The sequence below is a fragment of the Schistocerca americana genome, chromosome 5 (genome assembly GCF_021461395.2).
Source record: "Schistocerca americana isolate TAMUIC-IGC-003095 chromosome 5, iqSchAmer2.1, whole genome shotgun sequence".
Lineage (NCBI taxonomy): Eukaryota > Metazoa > Arthropoda > Insecta > Orthoptera > Acrididae > Schistocerca > Schistocerca americana.
In genome coordinates this window covers 203,156,830-203,177,903 of record NC_060123.1, presented here as the reverse complement: position 1 = coordinate 203,177,903, position 21,074 = coordinate 203,156,830, and the positions used below count along the sequence as shown (strand labels likewise).

The 21,074-nt window shown below is 37.4% G+C and overlaps 1 protein-coding gene across 1 annotated transcript in view; it reads left to right on the top strand.

Annotated features, from left to right (window-relative positions):
• The first annotated feature begins 541 nt into the window (after positions 1–541).
• Positions 542–21,074, top strand: part of LOC124615302 (multiple epidermal growth factor-like domains protein 8) — a 368,566-nt gene continuing 348,033 nt past the window's right edge. The window contains exon 1 of the mRNA XM_047143089.1: positions 542–1,237. Within this exon, the coding sequence (XP_046999045.1) occupies positions 1,024–1,237 (214 nt within the window). The 5' untranslated portion in view covers positions 542–1,023. The remainder of the gene's footprint in view (positions 1,238–21,074) is intronic.

Below are 21,074 nucleotides of genomic sequence, written 5' to 3'. Positions count from 1 at the left end.
GTAACACAGTAAGACGGTAATCGAATGAAGTAGGTATTTCTGTTATTGTAAACAATATGCGAAACATTGACAGGTGCATCCAACACATGGAAGCGAATATATAAATACAGTTAACCTATTGCAAACAGGATGTTTTAGACACTTGACGGAACAAGTTAATCGGCCACTGCCGCAAATAGTACAACACGTTTGAAGTAATGGAAAAGTACTAAATCAAAGCAATAATTTGTAAAAATCCAGTAGCAAGATCACGATCCCCGTGTGTAAATCTGCCACTGTAGCTTCAGTCGCTCCCAGGACCTTGATGTATTAGCATAAATTACGAAAGGCCTTGAGGACCTTGACAGAAGGAAGACTTCGGTGTTTTTTCCTGTGCAGGTCCTGTATTTCCGAGAGTGGAGCGCTAATGGTCATGTCAGTTACTGGTTAAACAAAATTAACACTGTTATTGTTATTACGCTCACACATCTCCACTTTGTCCGTTTTTTTTTTTTTTGCCAGACAGTGGTTGTATTGTGAATTGAACTGTTGCGCTAATGACGTCATGCATAGTTCAAGATCGCTCACATAGCGAAGATGAGAATCGTATAACATCTGTATAGCGCAAGAAATTCGTTGTTTGTGTTTGTTTGGAATGTGGAAGAGGTGTGTTTTTGCGGTTGTGTACAGTGACGTATGGCTTTCGAATGTTATGTTGTTTTGATTTCGGTCGAAGGAGTTGTCACGAATGCGATCTGCTGAACGTGTGTAGTTTACTTTTGCAATAGCATTTAGGAACTTTTGTTGGTAACAATACGAATGCTGGTCACGAAGTTGATTACAGGTTTTTAAGGGTCGTATCGATGTTCGAAGAATCACTAGACATATTTTTTCTGACACCTGAACCACAGTAATTTTGATAATGTTTACAAATGACCTGTCAGTTCGCATGTCCCGTTAGTCATAAAAAGATTTTGTTATTTGTTGTGGCATGGTGTTACTATTCACTGTTCAAAACTACGCAGAAACGTCAACGTTACGAAAATGAGAGCTCGTGTGAAACAAAAAGTAATCCTGCAACCATTTGCGACATGTATTTGTACATTAATCATTTCCGTGCTGTGTGTTCAAGCTGCACATCAGTCACTCCCATGCGACAAGTCTCGTAAGGTTTATTCAAATTCATGGGGTGTAATCACACATGGCCCATCGGGATCCAACTACACGCAAGACTCACATTGTGAATGGCTCATTAAAGGTAAGAAATAATAATCCATAACTTAATAAACTGTCGGCAAGTACACTAAAACAGAAAGTTGTTGAAAGTAATCACTGTCCTCACTTAGAATACCGCATACATATTACTACACAAGGAATGCACAAAAGGCTTTTTTCGAATTATATTGCTTTTCACTGATGCGTTCAAGGGTCTTACAGTTTCATGCTATTGGCTTACTACAAACAGAGCATTGGTTCACTTGAAGAATTTGTACGTTATTGGTCTCTTTGTACTCAGCAGAATCATCCCAACATTATCCTAAACTCATTGAAGCAAGCCACGGAAAATTCAGATGTGGAGGTTATGGCGATGATTTTTACATTGCCCTTTTGAATGTGATTTTAGTAGGCCTATCTCAAATTCAGTGCCACATTACAAGGCTTTTGTGTTTGACAGGAGCTGTCATTTCAGAAATTCGTATTGTTATTGCTAATATCTGAATAATGAGTAGGCCTACGTTTGGTTCAAGATATTTGTCTTGCATATGTGCCTGAACTGTAACTGGTCCAAAATGTTGCTAAACAGTGAGTAGTGGAGGCTATATTACGAAGTATTATTTGTCTGAATACTATCACTGTTTTGTGTCATAGCTAATGGCTAATATTATCACTGAGTTCAGCACTGGATCTTCTCAGAATATTGTCTCATAGGGAGTTAGTAAGCGATTATATGTGTTTACCGCTGAGTTTCAGACTCCCTCTTGCCATATCTAGCAGAACTTACATAGGTCTTAAGAAGTTCCATAATATGTAGGCCTAGTTCACATGTAGAGTTAACGTTGAAAGTGTTCCCTTCCTAGTGCATTTTGTATAAGCCAAGTTGAGTGATAGTCTGCATTTAGAGAATCAATAAGAGTTTTGAATGTTGGTTCAATTTATGAGTCCTTACATCAGTATGTGTGGTTGCTTTGATTCTTAGGATGACATTACTTTTTAAATAAACTATTTCTTTTCTGTAGTTATAGCATTGCTCCAAACATTTGCATTCAAATGTGTATAGCTGATTGAAAACTTCGATAGAGTGATTAAAACTACATATAAAATTTTGCAACACTTTCCCGAATATTCTTTGTGTCTTGTTTAAAAAGGCATATGGACAGGCTCCTACCAGTGACAGGTACATCAGATTCAGCTAAGGTTTCATACACCAGACTCTGCAGGGGAAAAAGAACCCAGGTTCACCGATTATGTTGCCCATTTATTTATTTATATGTTCCATAGACCCTTGATGCGAGTGTATCGCTAAGATGTAGAACATGTCAGATTATAACAATAATAACAATATGTAAATGGTCATGAAGCCTACAAACTAAATCCTATACAAACAGGTACATGAGGCACAAGTGTTTAAACAACACAAATCATAGTAGTAATAATGATTACACAAACAAATTTAAGTCTTACATTATAATACATGTAAAAAGCATTCTGTTGTCAGTTGCTGTGCCAGTTCTAAATAGCCTAGTTCTTATAGGAATGCTTAAAATTAAACACATTGTACTAATTGTTGCTCACTGCCAAAAAATCCCTGTAAAGAATAGAAATAACCATTTAAAACAATAAGTTTCAGCTGGGACAAGAACTCTCCTTCTGAACCAACAGTTACAGTGTCAGAGTGCTTGCACTTATCACGTACTAAGCTGTTGCACTGGCATGTTAAATCCACATTGCCTTGTGGGCATCATGAGGTTCCTTGTCCAACTACTCTTGTAGCACATCTCAGATGAACACCATGTAAAGTGGGGCAGTGAAATGAATTGGTAGAAAACAAAGTCACAGTAAGGCAATCTCCTACCATTCCATTGCACAGGTTGATTGAGAATCATATTTTATGACTAGAAATGTGGCGAGCAAATGGGTTTTCGTCACTTCGTACATGATTGTAGTGCTAGCTGGAAACAATGATGAAACATGCCTCATCAGAAGGAAGCAAAAACTGTTAGAAGTTTTCTACTGTAGCACAATGTTGACTATTCCATTGACAGACCGCAATTCTAGGTTTGGAGGTATTTGATCCCAATGATCACATTTTTTATATATAACAGGAGTGTTATTACTGCTCCATTGGTACTCACCAACGCACACTGAGTGAGGTGTCACAGTGGTTATCACACACTTTGCACATTCAGATGGCCAACAGTTCAAGTCAACATCCAGTATAGGTGTTGCTTGGTTTCCCTAAATCTCTCTGGGGCAAATGCTAGGATGATGCCTTTTAACAGTACATACCGTATTTCCTTCACCATCATTCCCCAACCTGACCTAGAGCTCCATGTCTAATGACCATGTTATCAATATGATATAACTCTGCTCTTCCTTCGTTCAGTTTATACTGTGTGAACACTTCTTCTTTCAGCTGTTTCCAGCTGTCAGTGGCCTTAAATATCCAGTTTCTCACCATTTTTCATCCACAGTGATAAATATTTTCCAGTTTGAATGAGACCTTTTTCCAGTAAAATTCTGACTCTTTTGCAATATCTTCCTGCATTGCTACTCAATACATCAGTTTAATGTCAACAAGTTCCTCTGGTATTTAGCGCTCAGTCTTTAACAAGCAATGTAGAACTACAAGCAGTGCAAACTCCATGACAGACACATCACATTTTTGGAAGATTGCACTGCCATACTAATGACCTGGCAGTTGTTTGATATTACAACTAAGGGAGTTTACAGAACTGTTTCTCACAGACATTACTCACTTAAGTTCTCTTGGCATCAGAAATGTGCATTTTGAACTACTAGATTCTAGTCTTAAAACAGTCTGCTTAATGTCTTGTAACAGACTACTTTGCTGAATTCTGTATTTGTTGTCCCAAGCTTGAACACACACCATGATTTGTAGAGGTAATATTGGATAGGTAAAAAATTGTGGAAAATATGTAACAGCAATAACAAGAAAATGCATACATTCATAGTCTTGAGTTTCATCAACTTAAATTTAAGGATCAATTAATGTGAACATTTTAGGTTAGGCTGTTCTGTGACTGTTATTGATATCAAATCAAACAGCAAGTTTACCGTTACCCGTCAGTGATAAAAGTAAACTTGTTGTTTCATTTTAGATCAATTAATATATTTTTTTCCCACCAAATATTGTTGTATATAATGAAACCACTGCTTTATTAGAAATGCCATTTGTTTGATCCTAGATAATGGCTCTGGAGAAATTTTTATTTCTTGTGGTGTTATTGTATCTTCTTCCAGTCATTTTAGCAACGTATTCAACTTCGGGCCTTCCTATGCACACACCCTCACAGTTCCATCTTGTGTTTGAACAGAGTAGATTGTGCTATATAAACAGTTGCTTTTTGGATTTTCTGAAGAATTTGTGTTGATCATGGAAACTTGAATATTCCACTGAATCTGTTGTCTTGAATGGCATCTTCAGAAGTCCGGAACTTATTACAAAACATTTCAGTGTCATTCCTAGAAATTTCCTTGGCTTTACTAAACTGATTGTATATTTGTATGATTACTAGATACTTTTCACTCTTTGTTTTTTTTTTTTAATCCATTTTTCCATTTTCAGGTTGGTTTTTTCCCCATCATTCTTTGTTAATGCCTCATTTTCAACTCTAGTCCTTTTCTTTCTTCTACAGTGTCACCAAAATGTTCACTTTCAAACATATTTCATCCAGCTTTTAATTGCCACTTCTTAAACAATAAAGCTACAAACTGAATGCTCCTTACAGCACAATGTTACCAAGAGAAATAACAGCATTATTAGTGTTGACAATGTGACAGATGTTCAGCAATGAACACAAGTTTGCCAGCCAACACCAGAAGCTTTGTATTACTTTACTTTAATTCACAAAGTTATTCATTGTGTGGAATTATTATTTTGTGAGAATTTTCTTCAAAACTTAAATAGCTAATTTTGTGAATTAATGTTGCATTGCTCTACATTTAGCATAGAAAAGCAATGAATTTTGGCTCCCTCTATTCAAAGGTAACCTTGTTACCCTTCTTTACTATTTCGCTTACCAAAAACAAATTGATTGCAGTATTCTTCACACAATGAGCAGTAACAATTTGTTTTTCTCCATTCACTAGCAAATTAAGATCAACATTTTCTGTGAGTTCACATTTTAACTCAGACACATCAAACTATCGAAATTCTGCTGTCAGTCACTTAGTGAACATTATACAAAATTACATTTCAGACTGCTAAAAATAGCAGGTTTTGGGGGGAAAACCTGGAACTTTAGAGAGTAGTTTTAACTCATACATTAGGAACCTTGGTGACAAATGTTCTCACCATTGAATTCACAAGTTACAAATGCACAGAGTAATATTTATAACCAAAAATTGAAATTTTCCAAAAATAGCAGGTTTTGGAATTGAACTAATCATATATAGAGAAGAGAGTGACAGTGAGAGGAAGATGCAGAGTGTGAATGTTTAACTACAGAGAGAGAGTGGGTAAAAGGATTTAAAATGTTCCGTGTTAAAAGACTGTGGATGTGTGCATATGCCAACATTTTTGGTGAGGAAGGCAGAATGAGGACTGAGGCAGCTGGTTGCCCACTTTTCTCTCGGAGTCTTTAAAGATGAACATATTGCCATTTTTTGTGCTCTGTCCGGAGTATTTTTCTAGTGTTATTAGGGTCATCCCACATCAAAATGTACAGTTTTAGAGATGATCCTTGATAGACCATTTCCAAAGCAAATGAAATTTTTTGAGTAGGTTCAACAATGTCTTGGATGGATGTGTACAAAGTCTCAGCTCAGTATCTCCTTTGGGTCCATTTTTACAGCCTCTTGTATATTGGGGTCCCAAGTTAGGATCACCTACACAGTTGAGTAAGCACCAGCCTTGGATAAATTTTTTGAAAGGTACTCTTAACTTACAAACCTATGTTTTTGTGTACTTAAACAAGTTTGTGCTGAATATGAATATACAGGGTGATTCAAAAAGAATACAACAACTTTAAAAATGTGTATTTAATGAAAGAAACATAATATAACCTTCTGTTGTACATCATTACAAAGAGTATTTAAAAAGGTTTTTTTTTCACTCAAAAACAAGTTCAGAGATGTTCAATATGGCCCCCTCCAGACACACGAGCAATATCAACCCGATACTCCAACTCGTTCCACACTCTCTGTAGCATATCAGGTGTAACAGTTTGGATAGCTGCTGTTATTTCTCGTTTCAAATCATCAATGGTGGCTGGGAGAGGTGGCCGAAACACCATATCCTTAACATACCCCCATAAGAAAAAATCGCAGAGGGTAAGGTCAGGGCTTCTTGGAGGCCAGTGATGAAGTGCTCTGTCACTCGTTCTCGGCCGTCCAGAACTTTTCCCTTTGCACAAACACCCATTCTCTGTAAACTGTTTATACCAACGTTTAATACACCACCTATCAGGAGGTTTAACACCATACTTCGTTCGAAATGCACGCTGAACAACAGTCGTCGATTCACTTCTGCTGTACTCAATAACACAAAAAGCTTTCTGTTGAGCGGTTGCCATCTTAGCATCAACTGCCCTGACGCCTAGTCAACAGCGCCTCAAGCGAACAAATGTACAACTAAATGAAACTCTATAGCTCCCTTAATTCGCCGACAGATAGTGCTTAGCTCTGCCTTTTGTCGTTGCAGAGTTTTAAATTCCTAAAGTTGTGGTATTCTTTTTGAATCACCCTGTATTACTGATTAGATTTTCAAATACATCTGGTCGGTCACAGCTGTTCTTCTTCAAAAATGGTAGAAGATTCATTGTGTGACTTGGCAAATCCATATTTAACCAGCTCTAACCCATAATTTTATGGATGGATTCACCCAAGAATTGGTAATATAACATACAGCAACGCTTTCTTCTCGTGCTTTTTGTATGATAGCCTCTATCCTTCTTTATCATAATATATACACCTACGTGTTTGATTAAAATGATTTGCATACTGAGGGTTGGGTAATTTTTTGGGGACCAAATCTGAACTGTATGTTCTTTAATGTTTTTTACCTTGCGATATCCTAAAAGAGAATTCCTCAAGCTTCAGAAGCTATATAGTTTAATGTTCGAACCATGCATGCTTATGGCTGAAAAAACATTGTTCAAAGTTATTACTTTTCATACACAGTGTATATGCTTGAATTTGACAATGAGTAAATAAAAGGTAAAGTCAGTGAAAACAGCTTTTAAGTGGATAAAAATATACATGTAGTTATGTACAGATCAGATTACAAGCAATAGAACAAATGAAATTCCAGAAAGTTAGAATTTTAAAACACATTGTACAGTTGGAATAGTTCTTTTCCACTTCAGACTGAATTAATTGTGAATACCATATTGTTTAGACTCTGAGTAAATACATCGCCTTGCTTTTATGATTTTTAATTATGTGTATATCTGGAATTCAGAAAATATCTTTAGTAGACAGCCATTGGAAGGAACAGGGAGGACTATGGGTATGCATAAAGCTGACTAAGGCATAATTTCTTTTTTCCCTAATGAAACTTCACACACGTTTCACATTCCCCCAAACATTGTCATACATGCAAGCAACATACTGCCCTTGTAATATTGTAATTGAAACAGCTAGAATTACTTCAGATGCTTTAACTGTGCATTCTACAACATCATCGGAAACTCTAAAGACTGATCTTGTTTAAACCAGTCGGCTTGACCTTGTGATTTTCTCTTGTCCCAGAAATTGTGTGGGTATTGGAAATCTTCTTTCCTGATCAGACTGAATTTGTTCGATTTGCTTGTGTGTAACAAAAAAAAAGATGATGCCTGAAATATTTTCATTTTGGAGCATAAACAGGTCAAGAGGCATCAGTATTTGGGTGTCTAAATGTCTCTTCAAAATAATATGACTTGCGAGTCTTTTAGCCATTCCTTCAATTCCATTGCAAGGAGGTTTTCCATGGCTGGCTCCAAAGTAATTCCACTCAGTGGACATGTCAAAGCCCTTTTCATGCAGACAAAAATTGGGAAAAAATCCTTGAAATTCTTGTAATGGGCAGTAAATCTATCATTGAAGTGGTGGAAGTGCTTGATTTATTCTATTATTTATTTATTTATTTACGCGTCAAGTTATGGAGAAGCAAATCTCCAAGGTCACGGAACGTGTCGGTACATGAAATTACAACATAAAAGTAATAACAGATAAAAATAAAATGTGTGTGATCCTAAAAACAGTCAATCCATAAGTTTAAGTAAATGCAATCAACAATACAACAAGAATCAGCTTACTTTTTCAAGGAACTACTCAACAGAATAGAAGGAGTGACCCATTAGGAAACTCTTCAGTTTTAATTTGAAAGTGTGTTGATTACCGCCAAGATTTTTTAATTCGAGTGGTAGCTTATTGAAAATGGATGCAGCAGTAGGCCTATACTGCACACTTTTCTGCACAACAGTTAAGGAAGTCCGATCCAAATGCAGGCTTGATTTCCTTAAACATTTCATCAACCTCATTACAAATGCATGGACTGCAATGGTATCCTCACAAAGGCAGTCATTAATAATACAGTCAGTTATATTTGTATTTCTTTTCCACCAAAGTAAACCACAAAAGGGTGTGATGTGTCTTGGCTGTTCTCCCAGTTAAACCTTAACCACATTTTGAATGACAAGTGAATAGTTCTCAACAAAACCATCTGCAAGATTTTCTTTCAGGTACCTGAGATAGGAGCTTTGGTGTTTTGAAACAAAATTCTGGTCTACCAGACCATGAATTTTTAGAATCAGTTCCTCTGTAAAGTCTACTACAGTTGCATGACGTGTCTCTAATGTATCCCTGTCAATACGCGACCACTGTTTGTACTGTATAATTTCTTGTGGGTCAAACTCCTACCAAAGAAGCTACCAACACAGGTTTTCCGAGACATTGTTCACAGTATTGCAGCATATTGGTTCCAAACAGCACACAATTTCCTTGAGTAGCTTCTTGTAGTCATCATAGGTATCGTAACTAACATCAGTTTGGCATTTTGATATATTACACAGACACAAACTGAGTGTGTACAATAGCACCAATTGTAATACACCACTTTGTCCTGAGTTCGCAAAAGTGTTATAGTCAGTTCACTGCCATTTTGCTTGCTATGTGCTGTGAACCTTTTGTTTCAATTTACAATGTAGGAGGCATTTCCACTAATTTGCATTTTGCCACCACTGTTACTGCTAAGTGTGACCATTTTTGCTTGGCCACAGCCAAGGAAATTCATCATCCTCAAAAAACTTGAGGACTGTAGAGAAATGTAAGTTAATGCGGAAAAACAAACCCATAATGTTTGGCTACAGAAACAGGAGAGTCCTGCTTGTCACAGTCACGCCATTTAAATATATGGACATAACGTTGCAAAGCAGTGTAAAATGGAACAAGCACGTGAGGATTGTGATAGGGAAGATGAATCGTCGACTTCGATTTATCGGGAGAATTTTAGGAAAGTGTAGTTCATTTGTGAATGAGACCACGTATAGGATGGTAGTATGAGCTATTTTTGAGTACTGGTTGAGTTTGGAATCCTCACGAGGTTGGATTGAAAGAAGGTATTGAAGCAATTCAGAGGCGAGGTGCTGGATTTGTTACTGGTAGCTTGGATCAGCATTCAAAGTGTTATGGCTGTGCTTTGGGAGCTCAAGTGGGAATCCTTGGAGGGAAGAAGACATTCACTTCAAAGAGCACTACTCATAAAGGTTAGAGAACCGCTATCTGAAGCTGACTCAGAAAGATCGTACTGCTGCCAACATACATTTCACAGTGGGACCATGAAGATAAGATACGTGAAATTAGGGCTCGTACAGAGGCATATAGACAGTCATTCTTCCCTTGCTCTATCTGTGACTGGAACAGGAAAGGAAATGCCTAGTTATGGTACAGGGTATCCTCCACCATGTGTGTTACGGTGGCATGCAGAGTATATATGTACATGTACTTCATGTTTGATCTTGCCATAGGCTCTTTTCCCTTCCATTTTGCAGATACTCGCAAGACACCAACCTCTATCCTTTACTTACCTTGTCTCTTTCACCATTTTCACAGAAACACTAGATACTTCTATTGTTTGTTCTATACTCCAACTGCAAGGAACTTTGTTGGACTGATTTGAATGCAGAGCTGTATTGAGGTGATCCTGCACCCTTGGGAGAATTGACAAAGCTGCCCCCCCCCCCCCCACCACCCCCCAATCCTGAAATACTTTGTGCAGTTATTTTCTACACATATTATTTAGGAAATTTCGTAATTTGTAGAATAGGTTTAATAAAAATGAAATGTTATTGAACAATATTGCTTACATGAGCTATTCATTGTAAGTGAAAAATATTAAACACAATAAATTATGTGTCATTGTAGTAAATAAATTACAAATCGTATAAAATTTCTAAAAGAAGTGAAAGTAAACTTAATGTGTCCCCAACAGTAAATTAAAGTGAGATGAATTGGTGCGTTACATGTGAGGTCTGCTTCCAATTTCACTTATTATTTTATCAAATACTTTGAAGCACTCCAGCTTAAACAGTTTCACTCCAGTCCTCATATTTGCTTTAGCTACTGCTTGCCAACCTTTGATCTCCTACAATACCTAGCAAAGTAGCAACAGACACTCCATTGCTGAACATGAGCTGACAATGTAGTGGGCAGCTGTATCAACTGGGTGCACTGTTGACATAAAACTCATTTGACACCTGTTCGGTAATAATCATTTCTTTATGATAATACTTGGACGAAATGACATTGTCACGACAGCATATGTTAACAGCCTCAGGTTGAGGTAAAGGCTTTTCCTTGCAAGCAGAAAATAGGAAAACGAGGGGGGGGGGGGGGGGCTCGCATACATCTCCCAGGTAACTGTTAATTCCTCATTCATTTTTTGCAAGTAAATTTTTGTGCCACCTCTGTGCCTGCATCCTAGGTGGCGGCATATCTCACCATGGCCTTGGTACAGCCATGCATGAATGATGCACTTTTAATTTTTAGTCAATTGATTATAGTGTCCATATTGTTACATTTCTGGGAATGCTTCACCGTTTGTGTTTCCACAACATCAGTGGAGTTCACACCAGCAACTGTTGCTATAGCTGTGGTGATGGAACCTTTTGCTTGCTGATCTTTCCACATCATAAAATCCAATGAATCTCTTAATTCATTCACGCTTTAAAGGCAAATCACCAAGAGATGGAGTGAAGTATTCACTGTGCAGAAAGCGTGAATTGCATCCATATAATCAATAGGCACTGATTCTTGCTCATCCTGAGACGGTATGCATTTGGGAGAAAACTTCTGGTCCAGCTTGAAAATTTTGTTAGTTGTCAGTTTCAGCTTGTCAACATGAGAAGAGTCAAGTGGCTGTAAACCTGTTTTAACTTCATCTGATTTTCCCAAATGGATTACAGCAAGTATTTTGCAGAAAGTAAAATTTTCTTATCAGCGGGGCGTTATGACATGAAGAAATATGGGCATCTTTGATAATGCAAGACAAGATCCAAGTTTTACAAGCTCTTTATCCAATGATGGCATTCTTTTCACTGGTTTAAGCTGTCATTTACCATAGTAAAATGATGAAATCTCGTTACAAGCAGTGCCATCTTGACCACTAAAAACATCAAGCACTTCTTAACTCATTTCACAAAACATAAATTTGTTAAGTCACAAAGCTTCCCAAGAGCAAACTAATCACAAGATCAACACCAGAAATAAACACGCAGTACAAAGAAGACATATATTTCTTCAACAATATTGTTAAAATGTTTTGGCAGTATTTTAATGTTTTCGGTAATGTCTTAAATAAAAAAAAAAAAAAATCAATCCAGTAATGAATTTACAAAACTTCTTGGAAGTCATTTACCTATTTTGAAACTTAAAACAATACGCTTAGTAGACACAGCAAGATTAAACCAGTGTTTTAATAATGTCTTGGTAATATATTCACCAATTTTGTCTGCAGTTTCTTAAATAATGTTGTACAAAATTTCTTAATGAATGAATTTACAAAAACGTTTGGGAGTAATTAGCATGGATATTCATTGTTTCATTGGTGCTTATTGCTTGAAGTTGATTTTTACGTAGTTATGCCTTAATTTGTACTGTACTAAAAGCAGTTTTCACAGATTTTACGTTCTGTTTACTCATTAATGTCAAATTGTAGTATATAAACAATGTATTAAAAGTAATAGTCAGGCATGGGTCAAAATTTGAAGTATATGGCTTCTAAATACTCTGTAGGAAGTATGGTACTTGGGATAGGAGTTACATATAATAACAATTAACAGATTGTACGATTCCATGCAAGTATATTTTGTTGTCCTACAAGGTACAATGCATGTTGTCACAAAAATTGATCAGAGCGAGCTAACTGCAAGTCTAGAGAGGTTAGTTGAGTTACCTGAGGGCAGCGATATTGTTCTGAGTGACGCCACGGAGTTACGTCCCCACAACTTTTTCCAGATATAACAAGACAAGAAAATGTTAAAGAACATACAGTTGAGGTACGATCTCCCAAAACTACCTAAAATTTGGCAGTCAAAACATTTTCACCAATTTGAAGGTGAATGTATCTTGATAGAGGAGGATAGGTGTTGTACAAAAATCACGAGAAGACAGCATGTGTGTCATATTACTAATTTTTGACTGAATCCATTTATAAAATTATAATTTATGTCTGATTAAAATAAGCTCTTCAAGTTGCACAATGAATTTTTTGTAATTTTTGTGGTAGTAATGCTATCACTAAACATATGACAAAACTAATCATCCAACACACACAACTCCCAGGGGCCTTTGGCCATAATTTTGTCATTTAATTCTGTTGAAATCTTTTCCAACTTCAGCACACTTTTATGATTTGTATATCCTAGCCTCCAATGTCATAGGAACCCACTATCTTTTGTATAGTCCATTGTTTTATTCACTTGTATTTAAACAATAGATGACATTCTTAGGTGATGCTTTAGCACTTCACCTTCTGTTCTGCATTTGGATGAACCCATCTTTTTTTTTGACCAAAGTTCATTTTATTCCCTTTGCTTACAATTTTACTGTCATCAAATTGATAACTGAGTTTCAGATGTAAAAGACGCCAGATGCTTATACTTCCAACATTTTGTCACCAGAGCCAGTTCAATATCATTTTTTCATGCAAGTGACTTATCATGTGGTGTCACCCCCATTCCACTTCACTCCCCCTTTTTCCCTTGTATATTTTCATCCTTGTCAAGGCCATTCCACATTGGCTGTCACATCATGTCACGTTCCATCATGTCAAAACATACAATGCATTTCAAATGGTGGCATCCGTACTGGCCATCCTGTCCCGTCACGTCATGTCATGTCATGGCAGTGTCAAGATTTTTCTAGAAGAATGTTTTGACAGCTGACGTCATCTGTCCTTTGCTGGTCACGAGAGCTTATAAATAGCCATGCACGTATCTCAACATTTCATTTTGTCATGGTTTCCATAGTTGATATCAGTTGTTTGTTATTTCCTGTAAATTGTTTCATATTTGTGATTTCTTTTGTTAAAATTTATGATTGATGATCAATGACAGATTAATTGAAGCAGTGAGGCAGCAGTCTGAATTGTATGACATGAGTGTGCTAAATTACTTGCCTTCTACTACATTTATAAAGTGGATTTCTATAGATACTGATATCTTATTTAATATTTTACAATGAAATGGATTGTGACATGGCTGCTGCTTGAAGTGATAAAAGTACTGTGGATAGAATCAGATTGATTAGTAGGTACAATTTATTTGTACGTTGTCAGGCATTTGTAGTGTTATATCAAGAAATGCACTGAAACCTTCAGACACTGAAAGTTGTTTGTTTAAATATGTATTTTTGGCAGACCTCCTTATTGTTAAGTAGCTCTCTGAATTGCGTGTGAAACAGTTTTGCAAGCATAAGTGATCAATATTGACGTGGTTTCACTAGCTAACTCCAGTACAAATAAGGCACTTGAACTAGAAAAAGCCAAATACAACATGTAAAGAAAACCTGTATGTTTTGAAGGGCAGGGATTGAGGGACATATGGCCAGTGCACAAAGTTTTGCACTGGACTGGCAACTAAAGTTAACCTTAAAACAATCTAATATTCATGGGATGTGATGGCGGTTCATAATACTGTGTTCCTTGTAGTAATTCTGGGTACGGTGTGAGGTGTGATGTAGCTAAAAACACTGATGCTTTGACTGTCCAAAATTTAAAACACAGATTCCTTTTCCTCAAGCTCCTTGTACAGTGTGTGAAATTCCCCTTCTGTACTACATAATAACCTACTTTCAGACCCACACACTTTCTTTGTGTTGTTTTGCACTTCTGTCTCCCTTCTCTAATATGCAATCCATCCCTGCAAGCTGCAAACCATTTGATTCCAACAAATTCCATTTTTGTACAAATGTGGACTCCAGTGTTCACTTAACATGAGCTGCCACATTCTGTATGTGCACTTCACACATAAAAACAGTTGAAAACCATCTTGCGAAGATCACAATTCCTGCAAAAAGAACAGTTGAGGCAGCAATGTGAGGTGAGATCATGCGACTTGAATTGACTTGATGTGCCGTGACACATGGACAGTGTGGATACACCTTGACGTGTCAGTGTTGTAATGTGAGGGTGTTTTAATGTGACAGTGTCATGACGGGCAGTGTGAACTGGCCTTCAGTTTTTGCCACTCATTATGAGATGCACTGTATGAATGAGCTTGGCATCCCACGTGGCTGCTGCTGATTATGATATGACCTGTATGCGCTGAGATGACAAAAGACATGGAATACCTCTTAATATTGTGACAGACCTCCTTTTGCCTGGCATAGTGCAGCAAGTTGACGTAGCATGGACTCGAAGTCATTGAAAGTCTCCTGCAGAAATATTTTAGCCTTGTGAATGAACTGACCTCTCGATTATGTCCTATAAATGTTTGATGGGATTCATGTTGGGCAATCTCGGTGGCCATATCATTACTCAAATTGTCCAGAATTTTCTTCAAACCACAAATGAACAGTTGTGTCCCAGTCACATGGCACACTGCCACCCATAAAAATTCCATAATTGTTTGGGAACATGAAGTCCATGAATGGCTGCAAAGGGTCCGCAAGCAGCTGAACATAACCATTTCCCATCCATGGTTGGTTCAGATGGACCAGAGGATCCAGTTAATTCCATGTAAGCACAGTTACCATTATGCAGCCACCACCAGCTTTTTCAGTGCCTTGTCGACAACTTGGCCTGTGGCTTCAAGAGGTCAGTGTTGCACTTGAACCCTACCATCAGCTTTTACCAATTGAAATTAGAAAGCATCTGACCAGGTCACAGGTTTCCAGTTGTCTAGGGTCCAACCGAAGTGGTAACGAGTCCAGAAGAGGCGCTGCAGGTGATGTGCTGTTAGCGAAGGCACTCGCGACAGTCGTCTGCAGCCATGGTCCATAAATGCCAAATTTTGCTGCACTGTCCTAATGAGTACATTTGCTGTATGTCCCACACTAGCCCAGTAATGGTGTCACAAAAAATAAGGTAGAAGATTGTGTTTTTTTAATCTCGTGTATATAGTTGAGTGTGTAGAATCTAAATTTTCGATCTTCAAAACTGTTGAGACAACTTTAAAGTGATTTTTGTATGCATATATATTTATTTTGTTCATTCATGTGTATATTTATTAATTTTTGTTGATACCTTAATTGGCAAGAATGGGTTGCTAAAATTAAAACCAAGTTCAGGTTGAGGCAGAAAGGAAAGACTTTTTGGAACAGGTAGTATTCAGGCTCATGTAGTAAGAGTGGGGGGACTGATGTGGTCACGCATTTGGTAACTCTCGCTATTTTGTTTAATTGAGGTCATAGAACCATGGACTGTGTAACATCGTGTGTTTGCTAATAAATAGTTTTGTGTGTAATAATGAGTCTATCGTTGCAGTTCAGCATGAGTTTTGTTGCCATTTTAATGTTGCGAGACATGACAGTGTTCCCATGTGTAACACCATTTTATGTTGAACTGAACTATTTGGTTTACGAGGAACAGCGACGAATAGTAAACCACCAGGGGCTCATCACTCAGTACGCACTGCAGAAAGTGCTGAAAGAGTTCGGCAAGCCGTACTTTGAAGTCCTGGTCAAACTGCTAGGAGACATTCTGCTGAACTGCACCTCAGTAATCATTCAGTAAAGCATATTTTGCATGTTGATCTAGAATTTCATCCCTGCAAAATGGCCATGGAGCAACAATTGAACCCTAGACATATGTACAGTGTCTAAATTTTGCTTGAGAAATGAAAGGCATACTTGGGCAAAATGACAACATTAGTTTGTTTATGAATGATGAAGCTCATTTTCAGTTGAATGACATAGTAAATCAGCAGAAATGTCGTTATTGGGCCAGTGAACGTCCAAAACTAATGCATGAGAGGCCAATACGTAGTGCCAAGATGACTGTTTGGCGTGCTGTAACCAGTACAGTTGTTAGGGGTTATTACTACTTCCAAAACGATAACGGGAACATTGTAATTGTAACCTTGGAACGTTATAGACAGATGATCACTAAATTCTTCATACCTAAACTAAGAAGAAAATGTATTTGTATCCAATGAGGTTGGTTTCAGCAGGACAAGGCCACAGCTTACACAGCAAGACGTCAATGGAACTATTCGTACTGTTTTTCATGGTTGCATCATTTCCTGATTTGGTGACATTAGGTGGCCTCGTTCCCCACACCTGTTTGGGAGCGACTGCTTTTTGCGGGATTACCTCAAGTTACATGTGTATGAGCATAAACTTTGTACACATGAAGAACTGAAGAAAGTAATTCGTGTTAAACTTGACAGAGCAATATCGGAGAGAGTGGAAGCCAACTTCCGAGAGTGGCTTGAGAAGTGCATTATTGGAAACGGCCGACACCTGGGAGATGTTGTTTTCAAGCATTAAATTTGTAAAATGGCAACATCACTTGAGTATTATTCTGTAAATAAAAAATTTTTTGACGCACAAGTAACGTTTAAAATGATCGTCCTTTATGCCTCACCCTCTACATAGTAATGGCCAGCATGTATTTACATATGAGTGATATAAAAATTTGTGCAAATGAATAGTAAAAGGGCACGACAATATTAAAAAACCATGATATAAAGATCAGAGATTCACATTTCAGTAAATTTCAATTCCATCAGTTTAGTTTGGGAGATTGCGGCAGATCCTAGTCCTCATCAATGTCTTCCTCGTTTTTGTCAAGCTAATTTCTGAGGTGCCCCCACAAGATAACCCACAACAGCATTTGTACATCCAGGAGCAGTTCAGTCCAGATTTGCAACATCCATATACTAGCATGCATCCTGTTCTGCGGGTGCAGGAAATCATCTTTGGTAGCATGTGTGGTGCCATGTCTTTTGGCATCCTCATGGGAAACAAGCTTGATAAGTTTATCTTCCAGCCCCACTGGCAGTACCGTCTTATATGATTGAAGATTCAACATTAACGGTGCAGGGTCTTTTGTCAAAGATGATCTCATCAGTTTTGGGTTATTGTACTTCTTGTGACAAGCATTGTGCCCTTCAGCTTCAGTCACCCAGTAAATAACTTATGATGTGCAATTTTCCTGTCATTACTGGATTGTAGTAGCATTTCACATCCTTTGTTTCACTTTAACCACATCACCATCTACCAAACTGCCGCCTCATATAAAACACACCGTTGTACGCTCTAGAGCACTCATTTTAAAGTGCTGACTGCACAACAAAAGTAAACTTAAACGAGGAAACAGGAAATTTGCAAGAGAGGGAGTTTTGAACCTGTCCCTTGCACAACACAGGAAGACTGGGTACGGCTAACTATGAAAATAATAACAAAAGAGTGGAGGTGGTGGCAGCCTCGGCTGTTTACGACATGTCAATCTACACCTGAAGGTGGGACAGATTTATGTCTTCTTATTGGAAATTTTATTTCATTGAGTAACTTTGACTTACAAAAAACAACAAAATCTGAATTACTTTTGCTGTCCAGTGTATGAACGCTTAATAGTGCCTAAAATGGAAAAAATATATGCTTTTGTTACAGGTTTGATGCTCTACAACTTTGATAACTTGACATTTTTCATGTGAAGTAACCATTTTTGAGTTACAGGTGTTGGAGCCGATTTTATTAGCCAAGTTGGTAAAAATAAATGAACTTTGACAACTGATTGCAGCCAAACAACTGCACTGGTTTTGACATTAAGTAGGTCATCTGGTGCAAAATTTAATGCAATGCTCTTCCATTTTAGTAGTGGTGACATTATTAGTAGATTGCATAGTTTCCGAGTAATAGATGAAAACCTGAAAAAAGTGTCAAATTCTTTTTTTTTGCCACAAAAAGTTGTCCTGAGGGTTTTGGAGGTTAAAAACTTTGATTCAACATACTCTCGACTATATACACAAGATAAAAAAATGAAATCTTGTACCTTATTTTTTGAAAGAATCCCATTACTGGACGACATTGATTTCTGTGGTTATTTCACATAATGTTGCATGTCTGTAATGCTCACAACTCTACTTAAACATTTTGGAGATATGTGAACTAAGTATTTTTCCAGTGTGTACAGTTGTGATTAGGGTACAATGTGCTGAGTGCATTGGATTTCTTTGAAATGACATTCTACAGTTATTGATTGGCAACTATATCTTGTGCCCAACCTTTATGTAAATCAACAATTTTTCCAGGACATTTTCCTGTTCTGAACTAAGGAATCCAACAGGTAATGGGCCCAGCATTGAATTAAAGTGAAATAATAAATGTCACAGTGATGTGTTTTTGCCAAAAAATGCACAGAAGTTCGTATAAAGTTGTGTTGTGTATACAGTGAATAAGAGTGACCGTTGATATGTCTACAACACAGATTTCGCAAATAGAGCAGCTTGTAGGTTTTGAGAATTAGCAGCTTGGAAATTTGGTGTTGAGGAGCTTTTGCACTTGGATGACTTAGGGAAATTGTAAGAAGTACATCGAAGCCGACAGAATCAAGTTTTTCTTCTAAGGATTGGGAGGGGAAATCAGAACTGATCATTTTGATTGAGCCAAAAACTATGAAAAAAAGCTATGTCAGTGGAGGAGGTGTGGGACAAACTGGAAAACGCATTAGAAGATGGAGGTTCAACCAGAAAAGTAGGATTACTTCATGAGCTGATAACTACAAGACTGAACAAGTGCAAAAGTGTGGTGAATATGTGAATAAAATAATTTCACTCTCAAATCGCCTGAAGAATATTGGTTTTGAAATACAGAAGGATGGATTGGCACTTTGTTGTTGGCTGGACTACCAGAGAAGTATTCACCAATGATTATGGGTTTGGAAAGATTGGGAACACCAATTACAGTGGACTGTGTGTTGATAAAGATCCTACAGGGCGTCAAAAATGAGCCTGATTGTTATGCTCCAAAGATAGAAACAGTGCCTGTTATATACTCTAAATACAAGAAGAAGAAGAAGAAGAAACCAATAAAATGTTTCAGACACCAGAAAATTGGAAATTTTTTCAGTGCAGTGTAACAAAAGGTTGAGTATAAAAGAAAAGAAGCATGTTAATTTTAATAGTCTTTAGAGGAAAACTACCCATAAAGAGAAGGCACTTTCTGCTTTTTTAAAAATTCTTTTAGTGAAGCGAGGGATACACATTATGCAGGAGTATCTGTGCACATTATTAAAGCTCCATCGATTTTGTGTGATGATCACTAAGTGACTGACAGCAGAATTTCGATAGTTTGATGTGTCTGAGTTAAAATGTGAACTCGCAGAAAATGTTGATCTTAATTTGCTAGTGAATGGAGAAAAACAAATTGTTGCTGCTCATTGTGTGAAGAATACTGCAATCAATTTGTTTTTGGTAAACGAAATAGTAAAGAAGGGTAACAAGGTTACCTTTGAATAGAGGGAGCCGAAATAATCAACCCTTATGGCGATATTGTAGCTACTGCAACTAATGTAAATGGTACTTACAAATTTAAAAATTAAATGCAGTTCAAGATATTGCTGAAACTGGAAATCACCCTGTTCATACTGCGAAAGGTTTCTTGTGGCATGGGAGACTTGGGTATGGTCTTATTGAAGAGTTTGCCAACTGGGACAGAAAATTATGAAAAGAATAATGTGTAGTGTGAGGTGTGTTTACAAGGGAAGCAAGCAAGACTGCCATTTAAATTGAGTCAAAGCAGATCTACGAAAGTCTTACAAGCCATTCATGCAGAATATGGATCTCTGTGGACCTACGGAGAGTAAATCCTTAGGAGACGACTACTCTTCCCTGAGATTCATAGATGATTTTTCTAGATACATTCATAGTTACAGTGTAAGTACCAAGGCCCAAGTGAGTAGTGTGTTTGCTGTTTATTGCAAAATGGTCAAAAGACAAATTGGGAAGAAAATTAAAATTATTAAATCAGACAAGAGATCAGAATATGCAAACAGACAGTTTAAGGAACAACAGAATGAAATGAGTATCAGGCACCAGACTACAATTTGCTATATAGTCTCTCTCAGAATGGAGGTGCAGAATGTGCATACAGAACCACTGTAGAGAAGACAACAAGTATACTAACCGATGTTGAGATACCCAAGTGTTTTTGGGCAGAGGCCATGTCAACTGCTGCATATTTAAGTAACAGATCACCTACCAAAGCCGTGAGGAACAAGACGCCATATAAAGTATGGACTGGGAAGAAACTGGACCTAAGGCACTTAAAAGTCTTTGGATTTGACATCGTGCAGTTTCCAAAAGCATTAAGAGGTAAATGGGGTGCAAAATCTCAGAAATCCAGGGTGTACATAAAGTCAGTGAAAATTTTCAATTATTTATTGCACAAGAACTAAACTTTGTACAGATGTCATACATATTCCATTTTGA